Raw genomic sequence first — 18,749 nt, forward strand, 5'->3', positions numbered from 1 at the left:
AGCCGGGACGTCGGTTCCCCCTAGCCGGACTGCCTCAGAAAGGAGGCGAGCCCGGGGAGGAGCGGCAGACGGAGACCGCGGGCAGCGATTGGTGGTTTGGCTGAAGAGGGCCGGCAGCGGAGCGAGCGAGCTGGCTGGAGGAGGGGGCGGCGAACTTCCAGGGAGAAGGGGCTCTTTCTGCGCCAGGGCTGGAGAAAGAGCTGCCGCCGCCGTGTGCTTCGACTCCAGGCAGCTGCTCGCTCCGCTCGCAGCGCTCGGAAAGTAACGTTATTTATTTGCTTGCGTTCAGCCTCTTGGGTTGGACCCGATAGACACCCCTCGGACTTTGGGAGCTCGCGTCCGACCTCTCCAGGCCCTACCCTGCCCTTGCGGGCGGCTCCCCGGAATACACGTACATCCCCCCCCCCACCCCGGCGCCCCCTTCCTGCGCCGGGACCCACTTAGGGGTGGGCCCTCACCCGGGCGCTAGAAAGTCCCCCAAGGCGGGAGCAGGGGAGGGCAGAGGGGCGGGGAAGGTTCTAGCGCTCTCGGCTCTCATTGCAAAGCGCGCTCTCCCTTCCAGGTTGGGTCAGACCTGAACCCCTAAAAGCGGAACCGCCTCCCACCCTCGCGCCAGCCGCCCGCGGGGAGCTGAGTCGGCGGCGGCGGTAGCGGCAGACGGACCCGGGAGTTTCCTCTCGCACTGGATGGAGCTGAACTTTGGGCGGCCAGAGCAGCGCGGCCGTCCGGGGATCGCTGTATGCTGAGCTCCCTCGGCGAGACCCAGCGGCGGCTCGGGATTTTTGGGGGGGCGGGGACCAGCTGCGCGCCGGCACCATGTTCCTGGCGACCTTGTACTTCGCGCTGCCGCTCCTGGGTAAGTCGAGGCCGTCGCTAGCTTTCTAACACGCTGAGTCTTTCCGAGGGGTCCTCGGGGGCAGCCCCCCCCCCGCCCCGCAATTGCAGCGCGGTTGCTCTGGGTGTGGGCGAAGTTTCGTTTTGGGGAAGGGGGTCTTGAATCCTCAGCACCCTGGGCTTGGGAGGCGGTGATGGCGCGGCACTTGCCCGCAGCTTTTTGTGCTTGGTTTTTATTTTCTGTTCTTTTTAATGGCTTATCCTGGCGGAGAGTTAAGAGGTCTGAGCCCCTCCAGCCCCGGGACCACGCTCCTTGAGAGTCCCGGGAGCTCGCGAAGTCTCAGCGGGCAGGTGGGGTGTGGGCGAGCATTGGACTGGGAGAGCAAACTTCGAAGGGAAAACTTTTCCCCGAATAGGGTCTGAGCGCTCCCCGCCCGGCGGGCCGCGGACCAGGGCTCGCCCGCCCCTCGCCCGGCGCTCAGCCGGCAGCCGCCCTCCTCTTCGGAAAGCCCCCCGGCTTCCGTCGGGCGGGGCCGAGCAGCTGCTCGGACCCCGCTGCCCCGGAGCGGCGGGGCGGACACGCGCGGTGGGCAGCACGCGCCCCGGGGCAAACCGCAAACAGCCCGCAAAGCCACGCTGGGCGAAGGTTGGCGTAGCCTGGGAGAGGCGGCGGCCGGAGGTCCCAGGGCGGGAAAATGACTCCCCGGCGTAGAGGGGCGGGCCCGCTGGCTGCTCAGGGCACCCCAGACGCCTGGTCAGGCACGCGCCCTCGCCCGAGCCGCAGGCTTCGGGGCCCTGCCCGGCCGCCCTCACGCTCCCTCCCCTCCGCCCGCAGACGTGCTCCTGTCGGCCGAGGTGAGCGGCGGGGACCGCCTGGACTGTGTGAAAGCCAGCGATCAGTGCCTGAAGGAGCAGAGCTGCAGCACCAAGTACCGCACGCTGAGGCAGTGCGTGGCCGGCAAGGAGACCAACTTCAGCCTGACGTCGGGCCTGGAGGCCAAGGACGAGTGCCGCAGTGCCATGGAGGCCCTCAAGCAGAAGTCTCTCTACAACTGCCGCTGCAAGCGGGGTATGAAGAAGGAGAAGAACTGCCTGCGCATCTACTGGAGCATGTACCAGAGCCTGCAGGGTACGCGCCCACCGTCCTCGCCCCCCACCCCCACCCCTCACCCCTCACCCCACAAAGGCAGGCGGGCCCCTCGGCCGGGTCCGCTGACCTCATCCCCTCCTCGCTTCTCCCCAGCTGCAGAATGAGGACCTTTCATTGGCCCCCAGGGACAGCGGCAGCTGGTGTTTGCTGCCTCCCGAGCAGCATTGTCGGGGCCTGGTAGTTGGAAAACCCATGAGGGGGTGGGGGACACCCCCCCCCCCGTCCCGGGGCCCCAGCTGACCTCTCTGAAACCTGGTCAGAGCATCCGAGTAGGAGCCCATTAAAGGACAGGGCAGGAACTCACAACTTCTTTCCAAGGAGAGCTTCAGAGGATAAGAATACAAAGATTTGTCCTGAATCCTGTCGGGAGTTTCTCCCCTTTTTTCCTCCCTTCTATCTGTTCCGACATAAGATAAAGAATTAAGAATAAAAGGTCCGGTAGACTCTATCTTGACCCTCATCAAACCTGATCAAAGGCAGAAAAGCCATTTGTCATCTTAGATTAGCTGAGTCTTGAACCAGCTGGTGTGGTTCAGCCTTGGTTAACACAGAAGTGGCTTTGAGAGAAAAAGGGCCACTTGTCACAACCATCCATTGCAGTGGGAATTTTTTGGTCCTTGTGTGCCAGAGGTGGCTGGTGTCTGTAAATCTAACACAGCCATCCAGTGCATTCATTCTCCACGGAGACACCAAACATTTGTAACCTACAGATTTGACCTCTCAGCTGCCTCCTACTTCAGAACCTGTTACAGTGAAAACCTGTTTCAGAGGCTGTTTCATAACCAGCATCCCGGCTTTCTGGCCACATGCTACATTGAGGGGCAGAGAAATGGGGGCCTCCTTTGGGTCACTTTTCTTCCATTGGCTCCCGGAGGTAAGCTGGGCTGGTGACATCACTGGTTCCTTCCTCTCTTATTTCATTCCTTTGCAAAGAGTGGGAGAGTTTTCTGGCAAGATCAGGCTGGGTTGCTCTCCAGTGTTTTCATGGCACTCTGGGGGAGAGGAAGGACAACAAAGGCAGAGGGAATGCAACCCAACCATAGCCAAATAGATGCATTTGAGACTTTTGAAAGGTTCAGCATCTTTTTGTTACACAATCATAACATCGTTAGGTTTTAGATTCAGTAACAAAAACTCCCTAAAATATGTCTGCTTTCCAGATCTAAGCCCCATCGTTCTGTTGTTTTTAGGAAATGATCTGCTTGAAGATTCCCCTTACGAGCCAGTTAACAGCAGATTGTCTGATATATTCCGGGTGGTCCCATTCATACCAGGTAAGCAGATTCGTGCTTCCACTTGGATGCCTTTGCCTGCTTGAAATCCATTGGCTTGCATTCTCTTTGGCTCTCAGAGAGCGCCTAAGTAGATAGTTGAATGGTGCAGAGTTTCTGGGAAATTAGAAATAGGATGATGATAATGAAGAGGCAGAATGCCTAGAGATGATTGTATGACTTGAAAGTAATTCTAAATGAAGTAATGTGGTGCAGTGATTTGAAAGAGGTTGGAGGGAGGTGACTTGGTTGAATTTTTTTTTCCACATTGAAATATGATTGGCTAGCTCTTGCATAGGGACTTCTGTCTGTAGGTGGCAATCATACTCCCTTCTTGCTACCTACCATTCACAGTGCCTCCCGGCAAATGGGATGCCTGTCAGTGATGCCTCTTACTTTATGAGACTTCTGAAGATAATCTTAGATTGTTGAAGAGTTTCGGATGGACTCACTTGTCTGCCTTCAGCTCTACAATTTGTTAACAATTCTATTTTTAATTTGTCCTGAGCAAGTGTGTGCATGTATCAAAGAATGTCTTACGGCCCCAGTGGCCCTTGAAAAAGTGGTCTCGCTTCCCATGGTTTGTTTTGTTGTCTGCGATTCTCCGTTTGTTTTGGAAGTGAACTTAGTTTCAGAATTAAGTTTTTCATAACACTGGCATTCAGACAGCCCCATAAATAATGAGCAAGGCAGTAATTTCTCTTAATGACATACAGATTCCAGACTGATGTTGTCTTTATTTGTTTACACTTAAGGCATTTTCTCAAGTATATACAGCCATCACAAATGATATGTTTTGTTGGTGGTTGTACATGGGGGTGAATGTTGAATTTTATGAGATGATGGTTTGTTACGGGTGAGAGTGTTCTGGTGTTTTAAACACTTTCTGTTTTCCTGCAGAAAGCCATAGAACCAAGGGTGTATGTAAATACCGGTATTATGTGTCAGTGTATTATACATACGTTCATTTACTCACAAACATCCAATGAGTACCTAATATGTTCTAGCCATTGGGATTTTGGCAGTGAGTCAGACAGATGTCGCCCCTGCCCTCGTGAATCTTAGAGACAGCCAGCAACTGGCATTTATTAAGCCCCTATTTTATTCCAGGCACTGTGTTAAGAACTTTTTTTAAGATTTTATTTATTTATTTATTTGAGAGAGAGATCAGAGGGAGAGAGACAAGCAGACTCTGCACTGAGCCTGGAGCCCAGTGCTGGGCTCAGTCTCACGACCCTGAGATCATGATCTGAGTGGAAATCAAGAGTCAGATGCTTAACTGACTGAGCCACCCAGGCGCCCCGTGTTAACAGCTTTTTATCATTAACTTAGATAACAATCTTCATGTGCATCTTGGGTATTATTATTTCGATTTTAGGAATGAAGCAATTGAGGCAGTGTGAAGCTGAGAAACCAGCCCAAGATCACAAAGCTCATGATTAACGAAACCAGAATTAAACCCAGATTTGTTTGATTCTGAGCTTTTGTAACATCCACCCCTTGTTACCCAGAGTGTGGTCTTTTGACCAGGGGCATGGACATCACCTGGGAGTCGGTTAAAAGTGTGGAATTTCAGGCTCCATCCCAGACCTACTGAATCAGAACTTATGTTTTAAGAAGATCCCTGGGCTGGGTGCTTCATATACACATGAAGCTTGAGAAGCATTTCTCTACATTATTCTGTTTTTGGTTCAGAGGAGAAGTGTGTGTGTGTATGTGTTTTGGGATAAGATATAAGGGTATAGGTTTAGTATCAGAGGCATTCATGTATTATCCAAATAATGCTGATGATTTGCACCCCGGAGCCCTGCTAATGCTCCCTCCCCATCCCCTTGGCCCAGCTGGGGCAGTGTCTCAAGTACTGGAGGAAAGATGCACAGACCCGTCTGAGCCCTCACAGGGGCAGGTCTTTAGGAGCTGGGGTGGGATGTGGCCCATGGCATAGAGTCTCAAGGCCAGATAGAACCTGGCCTTCCTAGTGCTTGGAGGGGTAGTGCCTCTTGCCTGCTGCCTGCCCCCTGGAAGCCTTACTCCTTACCTTTGTGCTGATGCTTGGAGGGATATGAGCCTTCCTATGGACAGTGAGAGTGAGGACGCGGGCTAGGAGCAAGGCTCATTTGGGTTTTAGTTTCAGAACTGCTAGGGACTATAGGATTGCAACAGACTCATTTTCCCTTTCTGGTGCTCTCTTTTCTTGGTATAATGAGACCATGGGAATAAATAATCTTTAGTCCTAACAGGTCACGGTAAGAGGGAAGATTGAGGTCACCTACAGAACCCATTTACTGTGCTCTTCAATTGTGTTTTCAATCCTTGCATTCATTCTACAGTTACAATGGCTTGGTCATTCTCAGATACCCCTGGGTTGCCTGAAAATCTTCCATGAGTATTGGGAATTCTTCTGCCTATGGGCCAAGTTTCACTCATTCATTTTCTTGGGCCCCTTTCTCAGCCAGGTTTCTTTTCATAGCAAATATGACCCTGACTTTGTGAGACCTGTCCTGCTGAGAACTCAGAAGTCGTAGTGAATTAATCAGAGCCAGGAAGGCCTTGTCTGGAGCTACATTTTATCTCTCAAGGGCATTGAATTTAGGTTCCAGCACTAATGAGCTTTGACCTCTGACAGTGACGGTGTTCCCTAAGTGGGTATAGGGAAGCCAAATGGAACGTTGAGAGGTTTTAAGTCATTGAATAATGCATATTATCCAGTTTGGCATTTGTAGAATAGGGAAGGACAGAGGAGCAGGATGATAAATGTTGCTTTTCGTGGTTTGAGTCAGAGTTTCTAGAACATCTCTCCTGCCTTCAAAATCTCTCTGAGGAAACCAGGACAACAGGGCCTCTGTCTTTTACAGATGTGGGAGCAATCAGAGTTTCCATATTTGGGTTTCTTTGCCCAATGTGAGGTGAATGTTTATCCACATACATTAAGTGTGAGCTGAATTGTCTCACTGAACAAGGCAGGTTTGACGTTCTTGTGTTTCCCTTTTCTTTGGACTCCTCAAAGCTGCAGGCTCCTTTGCCATTGTTTACTTGATCACCAGTTAAAAAGCCATATTGAGGTGCTGTCAGTGGCCTGACAGGAGCAAGGAAGGGAACAGAAATGAGATAGAGTCTCAAGCCTGTCATCTCTGTTCTGAAGCCTGAGCAGCAGGAAGGAAATCAAATAGCCGAGTCAGGCGAGAATTGGGGAATTGCAGGGGCGCAGCCCTTGTGGAAATGCATTGGTAGAAGCATTTGGCCTTGAAAGCACTTTTAAGGGCTCGAGGAGGGGCCTTCGTTGTGGGTTGATGCCGTTGTGGTTTTTTAGGGGTCTCTAACAGGAAGAACCAGGCAGTGAGTGGGAGCGTTCAAAGGAAAGAGGGAGCCAGTGCGAGAGGATGTCAGAGGAGAGGCGAGAACACGGAAAAGGGTCTTGGGAGCCAAGAGGGCAGAGCCGTGTGGGCACATGGAGGCTCAGAGGACAAAGCCACCACGTATATTTCACATCTGCCATGACTCTCTGCTCTTTAACCTTGCCTTTCCTTCTCTGTGCAAGTTCTAGAAGCAGCGAGAAGTAAATAGTGATTTGAAAGGGAGATGAACCTCTTGGCCATGTTTTTGGACTCTCTGGAGGGGGAGAGCAAAGTGGCAAGAAATTCTGAAAGTACGGTGGGTGCCAAGAAGAGTGAGGATGGAGGATCAAAAGGGGATGTAAGCCCCTCTATGGCAACGAGAGAAAAAGAGAGGGCGCCAGGGTTTAACAGTATTGACTGGGAGGTTGGATTTTGTAGAGAGGAGTCAAGAGAGGCCAGGCCTTTCTCAGAAATAACCAGAGCCGATGGTATTGCAAACAAGAAGCGAGATGGATGTGGGGAAGAGGGGCATTAGGATTTGACCATGCTGACTCAGTTTGGTAAAAGATAAAAGGTCTAACTCTCTGGCTCTCTCTTCATTTCCTACCAAGTCCTAGGAATGGCTTAGATCTTCCCAGGAAGCCGTAGAATCTTCACATCGGTTCCCACGCAGTTGGAAATAGTTGGCTTCAGTAGGAGATGCCCCTAAACACTCTTTTGAGTGTTTAGGCCCCTTTTTCTGAATGATGCTGTGAATAATTAGCCATGTTTAGCATTTCCGTTTTAATGCGCCGTCATACTTATGTCACTATGGAAAAAAAAGCCTTCTTAAAATTTTTACATGTTGAAGAAGAGTCTTATAAGGTCCTGTGCTGTCTTGTCAAATCAGGACAACAGAGAGAAGTGTTTGTAAATACCAGCTACTGGGGTATGTGGTGGCCCTTTGCCTTCCACTCAGCTTTCCAAAACCCCTCTAATCATGTGTCCCCATAGATGAGAATCCCCATTGGTCCCTTGTTCCCTGTGCTGGCATATGGTAAACTCCTCCCCAGGCCAGATCACACCTGCCTTCCTTCTCTAAGCCCGTCACCTCCCCGTCCACTCAGGCTCACTGAGCAATCCATTCCCCAGGCATTTCCTGTGCCTTTGCTCATGCTCTTGCCTCTGTTGGGGAAGTCTCTGTTAGTTCCCCGAGACCTAGACCCAATTTCATCTCTGGGGCCATGCTGGAATTCACCCAGACAGGCACTTCCACTCAAGACGCTTTCGTGCTGCATTTTGTTCTTGCCTTCACGATAGCTGTTAATCACAGGGTACTGAGAGGACTTACATACGTGTCTATCTTTCCCACTGAGAAGTTATGTATGTGTCTGTCTTTCCCACCGGAAAGTTGGGGGACCCGCTTGCTATGCGGGGTGTATGCTCAGCCTGGAGCCTTCTTCCTGGTCCTGAGTAGTCACCTCGTTAACCATAGGTGCTTGAATATCAGAGAAGGGCTGTAGAGATCCAGTCTAACCTTCTGCTTTTATAGAAGTGAAGCCCAGAGAGGGGAAGTGACTTGGCCAGGGCCACAGTGTTTGAGGGTAGCCTCGAGGACCTTTGCTAGAACATGGCAGTGCCTTCGGGGAGGCCAGTGTTAGCCTCTTTCTGTTCTGCGTGCTCTCTGGACACATTTCATCCATGCCTAGGACCGCTGCTTGCACTTAAACTGAAGACTCAGAGCCTTCCCTCCTATTCTAGCCTCTCCTGAGCTCTCGAGCGGCATTTCCAGCTGAGTCCTGGACAGCTCTGCCTGGATGTAGCTCAGTTACTTCAAACCCAGCCCGTCCAAAACGGATCTCACCCCCTCTCCCCCTTTCCTCCTTACACCCTTCTCTTACCGAACCTTCTGTCTTCCATATGGCATTGTCTGCCTGAGTTACAGGCTTCGGGGTTCCTGCCCCCCGCCATTCTCATTCCTTCAGTTGGACCCATCACCAAGTCTTTCTGAAGTCTACCTGCTGTGTTTTGAGTTGCTCTCCTCTCTCCATTCCCTAAAGAGACTCATCTTACCTCTCACTTGAACTTTGCATTGACCTTCTTCCTGGCATCCCTGTGTCAAGTTCCTCCCAGTCCAACCTGGCCTCCTCATCGGCAGGCCTTATCTCAGCACCCCAGTGACTTAGAAGAACTGTCAGGCCTCAGTCTTCTGGCAGAGATTGTTCTACTAAGTGACCTTGCATCTCACCCTAGCTGCCCTGTGTCCCGACAAGCCCGTTAAACCACCTGCTGTCCCACCAGTGCCCTGGGCAGCTTCGCGCCTCCAGCCCTTTGTGCATGCCGGTGCTGTAGAGAGAACACATGCTTGGGGTCTGCCTACCTGTGTGCGTCTTAGCCCTGCCACTCCCTTCGTCTTGGGCTCCTCACTCGACCTCCGTGTGCCTCAGGCTCCTTGGATGTGAAACGAAATGAAGGTTATTCCTTTGCAGGCTCTTGTGGATTCAAAGACGCTGTATGTAAAACACTAGGCCCCGAAGCATCCTGGGCCTCCGGTAAGTCTCAGTCACAGCCACACTAGCTGTTGGCTCGCTCCTGGCTCCAAGACCGGGACTCTTTTCAGCAGAACTTCTTTCCCGATCATGGAACAACGAAAGGATGGCAATCCTGAGCCTTCTGGAAGGCTGTTCATAAACGACCATGGACAAAAGTGAAAAATCTAGCCTTTCTCTAAAGGGCCCTGGAGGAAAGTCCTGCCTCTTCATAACCCCTTTTGAGTCTGAACTTCCCTTTGGGGAAGGTCTTCCTTCTTCCTGCTCTGAATCCCCCTGTTCCTTTGGGCCCTGTTTTTACGCTCTTTTGTCAGAGGTTAGTGTGCTGCAGCTGGTGATCACCCGGTGGTGGGGGCTCTTCCTGTGCTTAAGAATTCTCGTGATCAGCTTTCCCTTCTCAGCTTGACTAATTCCCATTCTTCCAACCTCTCCTCATAAATCTGCTCTCCGACGCCCCTCATAGCAGGAAGAATTACTGCTCCCTGAGAAGAGCATGCCTTAAACCTGGGAGAGGCGTCTGTCTCCACAGGCTGTGCTACGTCCACTTACATCTCACTTTCACGGACCACTACTTTTGGTTCGAATTCTCTCCCCTCCAGTCCCTCAGCACCTCGTTTTATTTTATTTTTTGTAGAACAGTAAGAAATTACAAATAAGTTTAAAAAAGGAAAAGGAAAATTTAAATCACCCCTAGGCACAGCTTCCAAAGGTAACCACTGTAAACATGCTGATATGAAACTTTCCAGTTTTTTCCTTTATATATGAATATGTGCATATATGTGTGTGTGTATATATACACACGTCTTTGTTTTTTTTTTTTTTTTTACAAAAATAAAGTCATAGGCTCCACATACTTTCTGATTACCAGTGTGATGATCTGAGGAATGTGTGTCTTCTTGTATCACTGACTATGTCCCAAAGGAAAATTTTGTTACTTTCGTCACTTAGATTAACTGTCAGAAGTTTCATGGATAAAACAGCAGGTCACTCCAGTGGCAGGATACTTATGGCCAAGGCCTGGATGTTCCAGGGAAGGCTGTGAAGGTAGAGACAGTCAAATATTTTTGCACAGCGTGACCGTAGGTCCTGTTACCAGAAGAGGGGAGATAAAACATCCATGAGTGACAGGTAATTGCATGACCCGAAGATTGTTACAAGGTGCAAAATTATTTATAGCCAGTAGGCCTGTCCTCATTCCTTCTCCTTAGTCCTTAGAGGTGTTTCTTTCTGCCACCTCTTAATTTTTCTGCTGTCCAAGCTTATTCTTTTCAAAGGATGTCCTTTCTTGGTTCTCGGGGATATAGTACTGATTCACAAAAGAAGGCGTCAAATCAGGATTGTTTGGTCCAAGGAGCACTGGTCTGGGAGTCAGGAGACCTTGGGCAAGTGTCTACCCTTCCTATAAGAGGAGAGGTAGCCACTCCTTTTATAAAATGACAGCAGTGGACTAGAATGGTCTTTCACATATTTTCCTTCCTTTTCCAAGGACCTGATTCCAAGATTCAATTGAATCTTGAATTATTTTCGGACTTACTGTTTTTCTTTCGAGCACTGTCTTCATACCAAAGAAACTTGTGATCTTGGTATATATATATATTTCACATTAATAACACTTATAAAGCATAATTTATTCAATATACACATTACTTGAACCAGAATGTGTTTAAGGCATCTCATTTGGATACATGGAAGAAGATGAAACAAAATAAGAAGTAAGTGGGAAAAATAGGGACCAGGGGAAAATGAGATAGGAAAGAGAAAAACAAAGCCAGGAGTGAGTTCAGTAGACACAGTGCGTGTCAGAAGATTATATTTAAACAAATTAAATGATCAGAAGTGCCTTGTTTGTTTTACAAAGGGATAAATAAAATCACTGGGTTATAGATGCAGTAGGACTTTTGGAGGTCATTCTAGTCCAATCCCTTTAGTCTACTGATAAGAAAACTGAGAGTTCCATAAATTTCTAGGGCAGTAGAACATAAATTGTGCAGCACAGTGATGACAAGTAAAATTAGGTGTGTGTTTGTTTTTAAATTGATATTCGAAACTCTGCACATCCTGGCATTTCCCCACCTCCTTTAAATTGTCCTTCACCTATTCAGGTCTGTGCACCCCTTGGGAAGGCACTCTTGGTTTTTATGCAGTTAGGGTGACAACCACAGCCATTGACTTTAGTTAAGGGGATTGTTGTCTGTTGTTTTGGAATTGTTTCAGAACAAGGGTTAATTAATAAGTCTCTGGCAACAGGAACCAGGAGCCAGAACGTTAATTTTCCATATTTTTTGGCCCCCTTCAGAGTCATCCGCAAGGGAAAGTGAGAAATTATTTTTTGTTGTAAGCCCTCCCAGCCTTCAGATTAAAAAAAAAATTAATCTTTCATCTGGAATTTTTTGTTAAAGAAGCTAACCACTTCCCGTAATTTAGAGACTCAGCTAGCTGGGTCAGTGATGAAAACGAATGGGTGATTTGCATAAGGGGCTAATTTATTATGTCCCCTGGGCATTTCTTTCATCTCTTTCCATTCTAATTAATGTTCTAAGAGGGTCTATCACCATATCAGAAATTAGGGGTGAAAGCAGCCATTGTTAACCTTTATTCTTATGATTTTTTATCTTCTGTGATCTTTTAACCATTTTCTTTTCACAGCCAAGAATTTACAGAGATAGGGCTGGGGAGTGTATGGAGAGGGGGTTTCAGGGCTGGGCTCTTTTATGATCTTTATTCAAATAGTAGGTTGTTGTAAAAAATAAAAATGACTCAGGATAGCTCTCCAACCACAGAGGCAGTTGCCAGGCGTACAGAAGCATACAACCATGGTGCAGAATTGTTTCTAAATTCGAGTCCCCTAAAACCCTATATAAACATGTATATGCACACGCAGAGTTATAGATGTGTTTGTACATCTGCCTGTTCATGTCTGTGTGTGTTGATAGTGCGTGCGTGAATGTGGCTATCTGTATTATTAAATATTTTGCCTCAAAAAGATCTTCCTTGACATGTGTTTTAGTTGGTTCTGGCTGTGACAAAGGCAGCTGTGTGTGAGACAGTGTGACACAGCTGAAGAAAGGCAAGAGAACAAGCAATTTCTTCGAAAATCAATTGCAATTTACTCCTACTAAATTGGCCCAAGGTCCGCCCCATCCAAGCATTAGCATATGACAGACTTTTAATCATTTGGTCAAATGGCCTATTTTTGGTCAAACCACAGTTCCCTCAGGGATTCTGCCCATCAGTCCCAGAGCTATGTAATCTTCTGACCTGCACACTTTTTAAAGGGGAGGTAGGTGTGGGGAGAGGAGTACCCCTAGAGAGTCCTGCTGAGTGCCCTGCACTGCCCAGCCTATCCATGGGCATGATTTCCTTTTGGTCCCCGACAACACTAAAAGCTAGGTATTATCTCTGATTTCCGAGGAGGAGACCTGGGTTCAGAGAGGTTGAGTAGCTTCCCCAGGCCACACAGCCGATGAGTGGAAGAGCTCAGATTCACATCTTGCTCCCGCATCTCTTTCTGCTGTTAGGTGACAAACTTTTAAACACAGACCTGGGATCCTTTATGTAGATCTTAAAGTGAAGGTATCTAGCCCTGGTCTCACTCCTTAATTCCCAGTTTTTCTTTCTCTGTCTTCCACCTTAAAACACTGTTTGACAAAGGGCTTCTAATGTTGAAATAGAAGCCAGTATCTATTATTTTAATATTTATCCCTGCATTCTGTTGGGTTCTTAATTGACAACTGAAATCCAGAACATGCACGCTATTAAAACCATTCCTGCGGAACTGCAGAAATATTAACCAAAGAAGCAATTTCTGGATTGTATCTTTTTTCATTTCAGTGTGAGATGGAAGGCTTCTAAAGTAGAGCAGAATGCCTAGGGCCATTTTTTGTCATGTTGTCATATAAATAGCATTACACAGTGGTAAAGAAAGGAATACATAGTTTAGTCCCACTTTAAGGTGACCTAATATGCTATTCATTTGTCTTCCACCATGCTGGTACCCCTTTCCTTTACGTCCTTCTGAATGGTCTAAGAAGCACCATGCCGACTGTTATTTCTATTACCCTTTGCACATTATCGTTTGGTATACAGTTAATAATGTATGAAAATAAGTATTGATTGCATTCTTTGTCGGAATAGGCCAGCAGGTTTCTTAAAGCCCATGTTTATGAAATGTTTCATTGATCCCTGTTACTATGAGTTTCAAATAAACTCTTGATGAAGAAGATACCAGGAAATCCGTGCATTCTGAGGAGCCCTCATTGGAACCACTGTTTTCTTGCACTCCTGAGTGTGGCAGGTGGCATTCTGAATGAAAAAAGGAGTGACTGGACTGAAACTCTAAACATAATTCCAATGAGACCTCAAGAGAAATAAAAATCATAATAATTTCAACAGCTGTGAGAGATAATGAGCTAAGTGTTTACATGGAATACCTTGTGTCAGCCTTATTTAATAATAATTGTGTCTTAGCCCCACTGGATGGATAAGGAAACTGGGGTCCAAATAAGAAAACTGTCAAAGGGTACACATCTGATGAGCCACATTCTTATCTAGGAAGTCTGGCTCCAGAATCTGTGCTATAGCACTCATTTGCAAATATATAACAGGAGAGATAGTCTTGGGAAAGTTAAGTGCACAAACTGCATGAAGGATTATCATGCATTTTGTAGTGAGTGATTATATATATAATGCATATATTTATTTTGGAATAAAGAGAAGAATTGGTCAGTTTCTATGACCTCTATCAGTTTTCAGTATTTCAGTGTGATGGAATGACATTTCTGCCAGATTCACTTATCTGATATTTATCGAGAATTTACTATGAGCCTAGTGTGAAGCCTAGGTGATTCAGGGGTAAATAGGACCTTCTTTTTTTGTTTAGGGATAGGTATAAACAGTAAAAATTAATGATGCAAAGTGGTAGGTGAATGAGCAGAACTTCACCAGGCTCACATGGAGCCTCAAGGAGAGAATAACTGACTTGATGGGGTTGTGGGTCAGAGGAGGCTTGCTGAAGGTGACTTGGGGCTGGGTTTTGAGGAACGGATAGGAGTTTGGTAAGGAGGGATGGCTGTGTGTGTGTGTGGGGGGGTTATTCTAGGCAGAGACAACTGTGTGGGCAAAGGCATGGAGTGTCCAGAGTGCTGGAAATAAGTCGCTTGCTGTGGCTGGAGCCCCAGGTACAAGCAGTGGTGGAAGGAGAGCCAGGCAGAGAGGCAGGGTTGCCACACTCAGGGGCTGGCCTTTGCTTCAGCAGAACTAGAGAAGGATTGATGGCTAATGTATCTCAGCATTGCTGCATTTTTAGGCTGAGTCCTATGGAATTGCCATTTTTGTAGGCCAGCATGGCCGAAAAGCAGAAATTGCATGTGGTTCGACTTAGGATAGTTTTGTGTCATAAAAACATGCACAGGGCTCTGGATGCTTCTAGGCTAGGATATGACATAGGCCCGCTGAGAATGAATAACTTCTTATCACACGAGGTACCCTCTGGGGAAGTAACAAATGGGGCCAGGAGCACTGTGCTGTTAGCCTCAGTCCCTAATGGACTCAGGGCAAGTGTAGGTCAGGTTCAGGAGTCTTACCTTCTTCTTGGAGGGCGGGGGACAGAGGCACGAGGCTCCAGAATGCAAGGACCAAGCGCACACAGCTCCCCATTTAGATGCCAGAGGTGGACAGAGGGGTCAGGAGTCAGCGAGGCTGCCTGGGCCTCACAGGGTGGTCCTGGGAAGGTGGGTGGGGGCGGGGGGGAGAGCAGATGACAGCAGAGCAGACAGGTGTCAGCAGGAGTGAGTGCAGGACGCAGAGCGGTCTGGAGCCAGGTCCTGAAGGGTCTTAATGGTCGTGGTAGGAGAGAACGTCACTGCAGATTGTTCCTTAGACATTGAGTTACCTGGCCGGTGAAAGGGGGCCTGTCCTGGTGGGCGGTGGCAATGTGGACAGTCTGGGACCCCTGAGAGGAATGAGTCTCCACATGCCCTTCTATAGCCTCCCGGTCCCAACCCCAGTGCTGCCCTCTGTCCTGGGCTCGGGATGGGACAGTGGCTCAGGCTGTCCTCCTGGCTGGGGGGGATGGCCCTGTCCGGCCTCCCTGTGGCCCTTTGGAGCCCTGATGGATAGTCCCTGTTTGGAAGACTCAACATGTGGGCTTGCTTTTTCATTTGTTTGCACAATAATCATCTTATTCTTCTGGCTCTCTGGTCCTGGGTCTCACTCGGCTCTTTTTTGCACCAGATTCTCAACTCGCTTCAGAACCTTTTGCAAGACCGTGAATAAAAACTCAAAGATTCTAAATGCAGGGAGTTGTCTTAATTGAAAGAGATGCCCGCTCAGCCCGGGGCGCGCCTGGTGAGGAAAGGACGAGGACGGAGGGCTGCTGAGACCACAGCCAGTAATGACTGTAGCTCACAGAGCTGGCTCCGAAGAAGTGACTGAACCCTCTCTTGTGTCCTTTCTTGAGCCCCTGGTGTGTTTACGACATTGTTTTAAAGCTGTTGTTGGAGTAGGAGCAGGGAGAGATGGTGCTGCCCTTTTTGGCTGCAGGCTGATCTCTGGGTAGGAACGCACCCAGAGCTGGGCAGCACTTTCCCACATCAAGACTCACCAGGCAAACCATCTGCGTTCATTCCAGAGATTGGGGTGGGGCTGGGGAGAGGCAGGAGATGAGGTCCTGATGATCCTGGGAAATGATGAAATGCGGAAGAGCAGCGGTAAAGAGCAAAAGTCTGAGGGCTAAGCACACCCAGCTTTGAGTTCCACATTCCCAGCACTTACTAGCTGTGGGACCACGGGCAAGTGGTTAACTTCCTCCGTTCTAGGTCCTGTATCTGAAAATGGGGATAATAATATTATCCAATTCATAAGATTATTGGAGGTAACACTTAGGAAGAGTGCTCGGAAGTGCTCAGTAGATAGTGGCTGAGTGACTGCCAGTCTCTGATTTTAATGGGTACACTAACCCCCTTCTTCCTTCACTCCCAATGTATTAGCTTGAGACAGGAAGAGATTATTTGAGTGGATGTAGATCTCTTCTGCTCTGAAACAATAAAAGGAAAAAGAGGAGACATCGATAACCATATGCTAGCCCTGTGTTGAACGGATGTGAGTGTGGTGAAAACCTAGTGCGTTTTATTATTATTATTATTCTCAAGAATGTTTAAAAAATGTAATGTTTGCAAACAAAGTAGAAACAGTCGAAGCCTTGTTTTCTATTAGCAGTATAGGGTTCACTGGCTATGGGTACTTTTTCATTCTTGTCTTCCAAATTGTAATTTTAAAAGATGAGGCATTTCATATTCAAGAGTTTCTTTTGTCTGAAATAAATTATTCATTTCTACCCAGTTTCAGAAACAATGAACATAATACTTAATGCATCACAATTAAGCAAGTGTAGTTTCATATAGAATTATGTTCTATGCATTTTGGTGGCAAACAGAGCAGTGCATCCTATATCTTGTCGACATTTGTTCTGCATAAGCAAAACATAAAGAAGTAGAGACTCAGAAATGCGGTTTTTTTTTTTTTTTCCTCTCCCAGTGGAGGAGGGGTAACTTCAGACCAAAGCAGCCTTGTTTTTGACATTCCACAGCTGTTGGTGGCTACCTCGCTCTGCAGAGAAAGTGAACTTACCGTGCATGGGGTCAGGTGGGGGTCAGAATTCTTGAGCAGCACCCATTCATCCAAGTCCCCTTTGTCTGGGTTTCAGATCTTTCTAGAATGTCTCATAGAAGGGCATTTGCTGGGGATTTGCTGGCCTGGATCTGTTGGGGACGACTTCCTTTTGGGTTTGGTGGCAACTGCTTTTTGAATGCTGGCTGGTTTATCCTGTGGGTCTTCACCAAGGATCTGGCTCTTGGAATTCCCTTCTTGTGCCAAGATCTCCTTATGAAAATAGGCATTGCCAGCCAGGGGTGACATCTCCATAGGAAGCCTCTTCAGGCTTCAAGATTTAGCTGTGATGGTCCCCAGGCATGTTTTTGAGAAGCCTCCAACTCGAGTCCCAGCCCTGAGGTCACAGTCAAAGTTGGCAGAACAGTTGTGAAGACATTAATTGTGAAATGCCGGCTGGCTGCCCAGCAGGAGGATTCGAGATGCCTTCATAGGTTATTGCATTTGATCCTCACAACAGCCCTGAGTGTTGGCCCAGTGTGGGGGTGGGGAGGATTTTCACATGTCACATAAGGGGAAACCAAAACTCAGAGAGGCCAAGTGATGTGCCTTAGGCCACACAGCTAGTTGGTGGAAGGTGCTGAACACGAGCCAAGTTTATCCAGCTCCAGAGGCCTAGCTCCTTGCATGCGGTTCTGATTGCTGCTTTTTTGACTGTTAAGTCAAGAACCAAAGCAACCAAATGCAAGATGGATTCTCAGCGACCTCTAGTCTAAGCACGAGTTTGTATCTGAATGGGAAAAAAATGACATCTTTCTAATCTGGGGGGAGATTTAGAAAGAAATCTGTGGACTTGGCCACGAGTTTTCCCAGTTGCTTCCCTGTGGTTGACCCTCGTTTAGTTTGTCGAGTGCCTGCCCTGGCCGGTCGGACTGCCCCTACGCCTCTAACGATATGGGCACTCTTGTGCTCTTGGCTTGCACCTGTGTGCTGGTGCCACACCTCAGAGTATCTGCCGAGTCTCTTGCTCTGACCCATATTTCCTGCATGGGGTTCAGAGGACCCTGGAGTCTGAACTCTCAATTTGAGGAGCTCCCTTTTAGAATATATCCATCCAATTGCCTGCCGGATAATTCCATCAAGATCTTCTGGCCAGAAGTCTGGCAAGTTCCCTATTGAACTTGCCTTCTCTCTTCAAGCTGGGGGTGAGGCAGAGGCATGTTAGAATCTTAAGGAGGTGTCTTTCTGTGTTGAGGGGAGCAGTGCTGTGGTGGAAAGGATATGGATTTGGGGTCAGGCCTGGATTTGCCTCAGACTTCATCAGATCATGATGTAGGCAAGTTCTTTAACTCTGCTCAGCCTCCCTGCCTGATTTGTCAGGTGGAGATAATACCCGCTCTGCAGAGTCACTGTCAGGCTGGGATCTCAGTGGTGGGAGTGTCTACCACACTGCATGCCCCCCCGTCCAAATGATAGAAGTTCTTATTGAAAAAATGAGAACGTACTCATTGGCCTCCAGACATTTCACTGCACGGAGGGAGGGCGTGGGCGAGCCTGGCCCTTGCGCTTTCGTTCCAGCTTTCTCTCAGACTTTGTGGCTGCTTCTGCAGACCCCTCGGTGCATTTGTAGTTGCAGTCTTGAGATGAGCGATCGATGACCGATCGCCTGGTTCCTCTATAATAGAAAGCGGCCCCACCGTGTGGTACCATGCACCAGCTGTGTAACTCCCTTGCTATACTCTGCGGCTCTGCCTTCTGGTTACTTAGTTTTCCCCAACATTAGCACGCCGAGTGGGGATCAGCCATTGACTTGTTCCTCCACACCCTCGCCCTTAAGGGAGAAAGTGCAGTGTACACAGATAGACCTTCCAGAAAGGGCTCTTATGCAGATCCGGCCGGCACTCAGCTCCTGTTGCAATGTACTCTGGAGGCTGAGGGAAGGAGAGTTATTGTGGGTTCACACGCAGGGTGAGTCTCCTGACTTGAATGCAGAATTTTCCTATTAAGAGCAGAACCAAACAATTTT

The 18,749-nt window shown here is 48.3% G+C and overlaps 1 protein-coding gene across 2 annotated transcripts in view; it reads left to right on the top strand.

The window, feature by feature from the left end:
* The first annotated feature begins 717 nt into the window (after positions 1-717).
* The window catches only part of GFRA1 (GDNF family receptor alpha 1), a 209,341-nt gene continuing 191,309 nt past the window's right edge, over positions 718-18,749 (top strand). For both annotated transcript variants that reach the window (XM_028121774.2, XM_028121776.2), the window contains exons 1-3: positions 718-856; positions 1,670-1,963; positions 3,175-3,258. In XM_028121774.2, the coding sequence (XP_027977575.1) occupies positions 817-856; positions 1,670-1,963; positions 3,175-3,258 (418 nt within the window). In that variant the 5' untranslated portion in view covers positions 718-816. The remainder of the gene's footprint in view (positions 857-1,669; positions 1,964-3,174; positions 3,259-18,749) is intronic.

This window comes from Eumetopias jubatus, unplaced genomic scaffold (assembly GCF_037043125.1).
Source record: "Eumetopias jubatus isolate StellerSeaLion01/CBP00866 unplaced genomic scaffold, mEumJub1_p1.0 scaffold_17, whole genome shotgun sequence".
NCBI classification, from domain to species: Eukaryota; Metazoa; Chordata; class Mammalia; order Carnivora; family Otariidae; genus Eumetopias; species Eumetopias jubatus.